Genomic DNA, 9,615 nt, shown 5'->3' with positions numbered 1-9,615 from the left:
TTTATATAAGTTTTCTGTACCCCAATGGCTCATCCATACCTTCCCTACTCCTATTCCCCGTTGGTTTGCCTGAGACCCAAGCCACTGCCCCAGTGCTCCCTACATGGCTGTTCTCTTCCCCTTGTTCTAGCTCTTTCCCTATCAATCACCCAAACCCCTCCTGTTGTTCCCGAAGGTTCAGTGTCCATCATCTGAAACCTCCCAGTTTATCCTTATATGGTCCCCGTCAATCCCCCGAGACCCTACCCCTCTAGATACCTCCCCCTTTGGAAATCCCCTAAACCTCGATGCCCCATTGGGGCATGTGATCCCTTTCCCTCCCTCCCCTTGAGGCTATTGGCCCAAGGAAATGTCTATCCTCGTCCATATCCCTCCCTTAGAGATTTCTACTGGTCCCCAGTTAAGCCATCCCCGTTGTAACACCTTCATAAGAGGTTCCCTGGAGCTGCTCGAGGCTTGTTTCCTGGGAGTTGTCTCCAATAAACTGGGATTATCCCGCATGGTAAACCTCCTTGCTACTTTTTATCCTCTCCCTCGTCTGGACTGCTGACAGTCACTGTGCCTGGAGCTTCAGCTCCCCTGGGCAGAGCTGAACTCCTGAGGAGCAGCTTTAAAGCCAAGAGCCTCCAGCTGCTCCCCACTCCTGTCACATACCGCAGGGGCTAGCCTGGGCAGTGGGCAGTGGCGGTCATTGCGACACTGTGATAAGTGGGCTGAGCTGGTGGACACTGAAGATGGAAAGGAGGACAGCAGTTAGCATTGGGTCCTCTTTGTGTGCCTGTCAGTGGAAAATGATGAGTCCACAGGAAAAGAAAAAAAGGTATTTCTGTGAAAAAGAGCTACTTGTTTAATATGTTAATTTGGAATGCAAAGTTTTCTGAGGATATTTGAAGAATTAGGTGGCAAGCTGCAATCACTGGTAAAGGAGACAGCCTTCAGGATCCTCAGCCACCCACCTTAGATTTTGAAGGCATCATACTGTGTGTCAGTCATTGTTCTCTGTTACAGTCTTTGAAAGGATATGTGTCACAGACAAAGCTGCAGAAACTGAAACTGGCTTTTAGACTGGCCTGCCTTTTTTGACCACCTCATGCCAGAGAGTTTCACCAGGAACTGAAATTTCAGTTGGCCATTACAAGTCCATGGGACAGTAAATAGCTCTTGAGTTCAGCAGTTAACAGTAACCCCTCATTATGAGGAGATTCTTTCAGGTTTGGAAGGGATCCTACAGACATCAACTGGTAAGATGATGTTGACAACATGATGCCCAGTACAAAAAGCTTTCTTGTCAAACATGAGAGATGTGCAAAAGTATGAGGGTAAAGCGAGTGTGGTAGCAATGGGAAAAGAGAGTGAACACAGCTGGGCTGATGTTTAGGGAAGTGTGTTGGGGTAAGAACAGCCCTCTTCCATACATGTCCAAGTTAAGGATGAGGATTTTCGTGTGTAAACGGCTGTGGGAGGCTAAACCCAGAATGCCTATGCATAGCCTCGGGGGCAGGAGAGGAGTGGCTGGGTGCGGAGAAGGGGGAGCCAGGATTGCTGCTCTTTGCCTTTCTCCTTTCTGCTGGCCCCTCCTGACATATGACACCGATTCTCACAGGAGCTTGCAGCCCGAAGTCTCCCTCCTTTCCCCACAGAGCACCCATCACAGGGAGGGCAACGCAGCTGCCAGCGAGCCCAGAGCAGCCTCCTGCATCTCTGCACAGCCTTTTGCTTAGGAGCATTGAGGTAAGGACCCCCTGCTCTCTCCCCATCTGTGGGCACAGGAATTCCCACCCCAAACCATCAGGAGCCAAGAAACCCTGCAGACAAGGCTGTGTTAGGGAATTTTGTGATCCAGATGGCTTATGCTCAGTCCTGGGAGGTTCATTCTTGCCACCAAACTGTCCTTTTGGTATGCACTGTAGCTACCTGGGGAGAGTTTGCAGGGAGATGGCAACGAAACCGAAGTGCAGCGGGACTGATTTATCAGACCCTGAGCAGCCTGTGAGCTGCTCTGGGTGTGTCTGTGAGCCCAGGACAAATAGTTCTGATCATTTCAGAAAGAAAAAGTCCTATCAGTAGGTAGCTTTTGAGCCTAGGCTCAGCACTCTGAGCCCACGTCCCCAGGACTGCACAGCAGGTACATTCATGCCTTGACAGCACCCTCAGGCCATGACTTCCTCTGTAGGACTGTTGAGGACAGGGGGACTCTGATAGCAGGGAGAAATGTGCATGATCGACAGTTCTTCAGTAAACAGAACAGGGAAAAACTGAGGTTTGCCTCAGTACCTCCTTCTGTCCATGTCAGCTCTGGGAAAAGCAGGTTTAAGAATAAACACCTCGGTGAATTACTCTTGGGGTTCAGTGCATCCACACAGGTACAGCCACGGCTAAGGTTTCGGAGAGCTACTGGTTGTACAAACACTACCACACAGTGAGAGAGAACTGAAGTGTGGTTGTAAAGCGTCTGTCTCCAGTTTGTCACATGCTAGAACTATATGCACTATGCTTGAAAATCATTCCAGTATGTCTCTGTTTATTATTTATTATGTGGTTTTGAGAATATTTTACCCAAAGAAAGCAAAATCAGCTTGTTTTTAGGGACTATAGTTTAAAATACAGACTGCTAAGCAACCTGTTGAAGCAAAACTGAATAATGTTTCATTGTCTGTGCACTGCTGTGCTTCTATATTTGTGTTGTTTAGGAAACAAACCTACGATGTTTCTCAGATACTGGTGGCTTTTGTGGATACTTGAACACCATGAGTTTTTAGCACAAAATCTCAGGGAAGAAAAGAGATATGGATTGAGGAGATCAAAACCTAAACACATTCTGTCAAATACTGTAGAAGAATATCCCAGCCCAAGTGATCAAGGTGAATATTGTAATTTTAAAACAGGTGTGATTTAAAATATCCTGATTTTTTTGGATTCTGGACTATATGGTTAACTTGCCTTCTAAGATGCTTATAATCAGCCAGGTTTGCCTCATCATACATTTGCACATGCTTTATTTTTGCACTTTTATCTCTTTACTCCCATCTTTTCCATCCCTTTTTGTGTATTTCAGAAAAGGAAATAGCATCTGTATTTTTTTTATGATACAGCTGAGAGCCTCTTACTGCCACAAAAAGAATAGCCCATATAACTGAATTTTCATAGAAGTAATGTCATCAGGAGTTCAGAAAATTAATACTCTACAGATCCTGCTTTTGGAAATTTTTATGCTGCCGGATGTGAATGGCAGTACTAGGGACAAAATCCAGCTCTGTCAAATCACATTCCAGTGTCTTGTTCAGTAAGCCTCATTTTCTTGTACTTGACTTCCACCTGTGCTGGTAGGATATACAGTGAAATACCAGGCAGGATGACAGAGTGAAATTTAAAAACCATTACAACATTTCTCATTTCTTACTACATGACATCAACACACCTTCAGTTTTTTCTTCCTTTGTGCATCTGTTCTGGAGCACATTCTCAGCCTCTATCCGTTCTATCTTCATGAAGGACTCACACTTGAGACCACAGATTTTTTCAAAAGTTTTCATTATTCCCATCCCACTCTTGAATACTAAAATGCATGTAAGGGTAGAATGAGATTTAGGATGAAGTCACTCCGCTCACCTACACACCTGTTTATTCTAGATGAAGACTGCATTCTGGAAATTGCTTTTTTACTGGACAGCTCTGAAAGTGCTAAGGACTATAATCATGAACAGCAGAAGAAATTTGTACTGCAAACAGTAGACAGAATGAAAAGTCTGCAGCTTAGTTCTGGACGTACCCTTCGCTGGAGGATGGCCTTACTTCAGTACAGCAGCACTGTTTTCATAGAGCAAACTTTCCACGACTGGAAAGGTCCTGAAGCATTCAAATCCCACGTTGCTCCCATCACCCACATAGGTCATGGCACCTACACAACTTATGCTATAACTAATCTTACACAGCTCTACATGACTGAAGGGACTTGGGGTAGTGTAAAAGTAGCCGTGCTTTTCACTGATGGAGTGGATCATCCAAGAAACCCAGATATTTTTGCAGCCACAGCTGATGCTAAACACCAAGGAATTGTATTTTTCACAATGGGAATGACCAGAGTGGCTGAGGAGGTTAGCAATGCTGCCAAGCTCCGGCGCCTGGCCAGTGTCCCAGCATCCAGGTTCGTTTTCAACCTCCAGGAGAAAGAAACTGTGGAGAAGGTTCTCAAGGAAATGGTATGTATGAGAAAGAATTTGAAATACGTAAATCTCCTTATTTCAAATATTTTGAAAATATATTTCTTCAACATACCATTGAAGAAAGTTGTACTTTTTACACGCTAAAGTGACCCAATTATTAATGAGATCACTGTGCCAAAATACAGGTTTCCTTTCTCTTCCCCCCATTCAGGTGTTGTCATACAACATATTTTGATGCTGCAAACTGAATTAAATATTATTTTTATCTTTTTTTTTTCCTCCTAAGAAGGGAATTTCAAATCGCCTTTCTTAAAAAAAAAAAATTTTTTTTTTTAGATCCTAGTGCTTTCTTCTGTAGAAAGCAGGAAAGTGAAGTTGCCTTTTGTATCAGAAAAAGATGCAGCTCTTGCCAAAATGAAAATAAATTTGCAGACCATGGAGATAGCTCAATTTAGATAAAATCTGAACTTGGTGATAGACATCTTTAAATTTCCATGGAAAATATATCACATAATCAAGAGGAGATACATAAATTGAGCTTAAAATTTTGTTTGGATGCCTTTCTTCACTATTTAAACCTTATCTATAAAAAATGTTTCCTGCCAAGTATGGAGAATAGAGCCATACTCTAGCCTATGGTGACACAAGCTGTGGATGGAGTCCTTATCTGAGCATGCACAGAGATATAAACTAGAACTATGAATAACAACCAGGAGACTCCTGCAGTGAAATGGACACCAAAGTGATCTCATACAGGCCTGGAACATGCACCTATGTTGGCTTTCCTGTTTTCCTGTCCTTCACTTTGACAGCCTGCTACTTTGCATTGGTTTCCCTGAAGTGCAGCCCTCCCGTCTTCTCTGATACTATTCCTTCTTCCTGTGTCACAGTAACCACCTCTCAAGTGACAAAACACACTTTATTTTACCAGTTCCAAACAGGCAGGCATCCTCAGGTGCCTTCTTTTGATAACATGGCTGCTGTTTGGTTTAAATAATGGCTTTGTCATAATTATACATGCATATATGAGAATTTTAGAGATCTGTATTGCATTGCTGCTCATCAACACATTTATGTCCTCTCAAGAGGACATAAGTTGTGGAAAGAGGGAGGAATGCAGTGTATGTGGGTGTCTCAGCTCCAGAGAACTCTGAAAAATAACAGCTAAATCAAAGATGATAACTTTATGTGATCACTGTCAAAGTCAAATATTTTCTAAGGTATTCTTACTGTTCTCATTTTGTGTATTCCTAACAGTCCGATTAGGAGAGCTTCTGATTTTCCAAGTGTAGAACACTTATTCTTCACTCCTACTAGAGAGCTGCTGTAATTCAGCAGTTTGTAAACAATCTATTTATTTTCACATATTTCAGTGTCGTTTTTGTACAGTTGGATTAAGACTTTAAGTTTCTAATGTTGTTTTCAATATCTGTCTTTTACAGAAAGACCTGTCTGAGGAAGAGGTAAATATTTTAAGGTTTTTTTTCCTGTGCAGAGCTACTGCTTAATATAGATATTTACAATTATATGGAAACATAATTCAGGAAAACTGATAGCTCAGGAAGTTGGTTAAATTCTGAGTCTAATGGGATTGTGTTTAAGTTAAACATGTTTTTGAATTTGCAGGATAGAGCTTTAATTTGCTATCCTAATGTAATTTACTAATCTATTTACTAATTAGTAATTTATTAATTTACTAACTACTAATGTAATTTGCTAACCTCTTGTATTTTCAAAAAATGTCAATAAATAAAAAGGAACAATGTGTGAGTATTCAGGTTAGCAAGAATTTGCTGATTCATCTTGACGTGTCCTCTAACAGACTCAGTGGAAAAGAATACATGGTGCAGAGCTGAAGACAGGGCAGTTCTAACCCTTAATCCTCTTCCTGTGTGAGAGGGTTTAAGAAAGGGTAAGAGCTCAAAACTTCACCACTGTGTTTTTCCAGTTTGTCCACACTGTGTCACCCTGACTACAGGCATTGATAGGTCTGGCTGGCATTTTGTGCGGAATAAAGTTAGTTTTCCTTTTAAGGATGTTAGTGCTATTTAAGGTACAGTTATCTCAGACAAAAAATGTTCTCATAAGCAGCTCAAGCAAACTGCTAAATATTATGAGTGTTTACAAAACTTTGAAACATTTTGTTTGTCACTCATTCCCAATAACATGTTGATTTTTCTCCATCAATACAGAAGTAGTGAGACATTCAATGATAGCCCTGGAAAACTTATCGTTACTAATAGGGATATTCAGATAAGAATGATATTTAAACCCTTCACTTCTAGACATCTTCAAGATGAGCGGAGGTTTAACAAATAACTAAGCCAAAAATAAAAATGACATTCCTTATCCCTCTTTCAAAAATAACTCCAGTATTTGCAGTAACTCTGTACTTACATAAAGATCTTAAAAATCACATAAATACATACCATAATGATATTTGACTGGGACATTTGAATGGTAGAGATGATGGAAAAGAAAGAAAGATTATGAAGTGTTATAATTAATTGCATTAACTAAATAAAAGTACATATCCACACATACTTTGTTTATAGATCAAGCTAGAGCTAAACTATAATGAAGTTAAGTAGAAAAAGCATGTAAGGTGCTTTTTTACTCCATCTTCTTGACTATCTCTACAGTGCCTAGTAATGAAAACAAATATATAATGACAGACACAGCATGCACATAAACTGACCTTGTGAAGAGTGTGGAGGTAAAGCCATTATCAAGATGATTGAAATTTCAGGAGTAGGAATGATACAAATTTTTGGATGGAGTGTAGAGGCCACGTTCTGGATGAGTGATAAATTGATACTTAAAAGATTCCTGTAAAACATGTAAATATGATTTCTGGTCATTACTGGTGTATTCAAGCTAGCCATACAGTAGCTTAAAGGAAATGTCTGTGCGTTTTCTATCTCTTCCATTAAAATGTGCTGATTTGTATTATTTTCATTCAAAGTGTCCCCAGGTTGACATGTGTAACTGTAAGAAGGGTGAAAGAGGCCTTCCTGGTCCTGCTGTAAGTCGCTGTCATTTCTCAAATAACTGATATACAGTATCACTTTAAATGTAATTCATTGTTGAAAATTTTAAAATAAATTATTTGAGTCCAAATCTTGAGACAACGGAAGTTCAAGGTTCAATACATACTCCTCCATAGTTACATTGCATGGAGATGCCACAGCAGCAGGAAGTGCATGGGGAGACCTGATAATGCCATGAGACACTTCCTCTGTGTGTGAACAGACATAAGGGAGAACAGTGTGGTGTGGTGAGGCTCTCCTTTTAGCCACAGCAGTATAAAAGGCAGAAAGGAACAACTTTCTTGTTGCAATCAGACAAGACCAGCTGGATCTAACTAGCCTCAAATCAAACATTAATATCCAAAAAGCTCTCTCTGAAAGCAAGAGTGAGAGCAAAACACTGAAGCATTAAGAACAACTGAGACAAGAATGAAATGGACTGGACTTCTTTCAGAATAGTCTTACAAATAGAACCCCTTAGCAAATCTAGGGGGTTGCTTCATACAAGGCTTGGTGATCTAAAACTGCAGGGCTTACATTTCAAAAAGAACTGAATGATCTGGTATTATATCCCTGACATTGAATTAAGGCACTGTAGTACCTTATAGCCCTTGCTCAAGGTGAAGGGACAGTGTCAGAGTTTGAAAGGGACCCTAGATTTGCCCATCCTTATCCTCTTGATTTTGACGTGAATATCCTACACACACATAAAGACACACTGGGTTTATGCTGCACAGTACAATGCACTTTAATTGAAAATGTACCCTCTACTGTACGTTTGTATTGGTTAATATTTGCTGTCTTTACTTGGAAAGTGCAGTTATTTCTTACACAGATGCATACACCCCATAGAGTTCAGAAGAAAGCAAAACACCCACTTAGCAAGCTGAGTGGTTATGAAAATAGCTGATCACCTCTTTTCTTCAGAGAAGAACTGAACAATTTTTGTTTATAACAAAGACAAAAGAGAAAAATGACCACCTATTGAGTTGGTTCTGCTGTTCCCAGATATTCAATTATAGTAAATATTATATTATAGTATATTATAGTAAATGCAGAGATTTTGAAAAATAAATGTATAGGAAGCAAATATCCTGAGAAAAATACCATATATATTGTAAATATTGTAAAAAAAATTATTTTTACTAACATATATCATAAGAATTGTATTTTGTTGTTTCCAGGGTAAAAAGGGTCGCACTGGGGACGATGGAGCTCCAGGCCTGAAAGGAGCAAAGGTGATTGGGTTTTCAGATTTAGGAGAAAGATCTGTCTTGTCCTTATTTCACTGATCTTGATGTTGAATTATTCATAGGGGGACCCAGGTCTTAATGGAATCCCAGGACGAGATGGAATAGAGGTAACAAAATAATCTTTTTTCCCCTTCTTCTCCAGTGAGCAGTGTTCCTTTAAGGTAAAAGAGCACCTTTTCTTTTTTTTTTTTCATTGTTATAAGAGCAACTTTCAGTTCTGGCTTACCATCTAATGATTCAGTAACATTAGAAGAATTGAAAACATTCTCATTTCTTAATGAAAATGAATAATTCCTTCTTATATGTGTGATCGAGAAAATACTCTCCAAAAATACATAGTACCTCCAAAACATTGAAGTGCTCTGATATGATAATCTTAGAACATTACAGAAATTGACAATCTGCCTGCATCAGTCTGGGTTCATTTAAATTTGACAAATAAAGGACCCAGTGTATAATAGCAGTGAAAAATTTGAATGAAATACATATAGAAAGTAAGTGTAGGACCAGTCTCTTAGTGCTTAATTCTGAATTCATTCACATATGAATCACTCTACTTTATGCTTTCTTATTTATTCAGTCCATCCTTTTTAACTAGTGACCTTTTCTTGCTTTCTTATTTTGCATGTTTTTCACTAAGATGGAAATATGAACTCTAATTGATCTGCTTTCACATCACCAAAATCCCAGTCTAAAATGATAGGTTCATAAAATTTATTCACTCATACAACAGCATCTGCCATGACTAAAGGCAGAGTATTTTGAATCATATTGCCATATTTATCACAGTCATCTTTTCTATTTGAAATGCTATTTTTCTGAAGAGAGTAGAATGTTAATGAAGACAACACTCATGTTCCTACTTTTGGGTTATATATTGTCACAACCTGCTTTGTTTTTTTGTTTTCCCAGGGGAAATCTGGATATAAAGGAGAGAAGGTACTTCTTTTAGTCAGAATTGATGCCTACATTTTTGATGTTATTTATTACATATAGCGCCATATTTCTTTTAAATACTAGTAATAAACAGTAACATCAGCTTAGCAGCTGCTGCACAAGCTGTAATAGAAGATGTGACTCTTCCTCAATGAACTTGCAGGACAATTGCTATAATATGTCATGAATAGAATAATATTTGGGTTTTCAACTAAAGCACCCAGAAAATAAGGA

At 39.4% G+C, this 9,615-nt stretch overlaps 1 protein-coding gene across 12 annotated transcripts in view; it reads left to right on the top strand.

Moving 5' to 3' along the window:
- The first annotated feature begins 413 nt into the window (after positions 1 to 413).
- Positions 414 to 9,615, top strand: part of LOC138112997 (collagen alpha-1(XXVIII) chain-like) — a 34,880-nt gene continuing 25,678 nt past the window's right edge. For 6 of the 12 annotated variants that reach the window (XM_069020724.1, XM_069020725.1, XM_069020726.1 and 3 more), the window contains exons 1-9: positions 414 to 502; positions 1,604 to 1,731; positions 2,691 to 2,861; positions 3,631 to 4,199; positions 5,606 to 5,626; positions 7,129 to 7,188; positions 8,377 to 8,430; positions 8,508 to 8,552; positions 9,358 to 9,384. In XM_069020724.1, the coding sequence (XP_068876825.1) occupies positions 2,705 to 2,861; positions 3,631 to 4,199; positions 5,606 to 5,626; positions 7,129 to 7,188; positions 8,377 to 8,430; positions 8,508 to 8,552; positions 9,358 to 9,384 (933 nt within the window). In that variant the 5' untranslated portion in view covers positions 414 to 502; positions 1,604 to 1,731; positions 2,691 to 2,704. The other 6 variants (XM_069020719.1, XM_069020720.1, XM_069020717.1 and 3 more) reach the window with 6 other exon arrangements.

The sequence above is a fragment of the Aphelocoma coerulescens genome, chromosome 7 (genome assembly GCF_041296385.1).
Source record: "Aphelocoma coerulescens isolate FSJ_1873_10779 chromosome 7, UR_Acoe_1.0, whole genome shotgun sequence".
NCBI lineage: Eukaryota > Metazoa > Chordata > Aves > Passeriformes > Corvidae > Aphelocoma > Aphelocoma coerulescens.
Note: the sequence above shows the minus strand (reverse complement) of the source record. Positions and strands in the feature narration are given on the sequence as shown.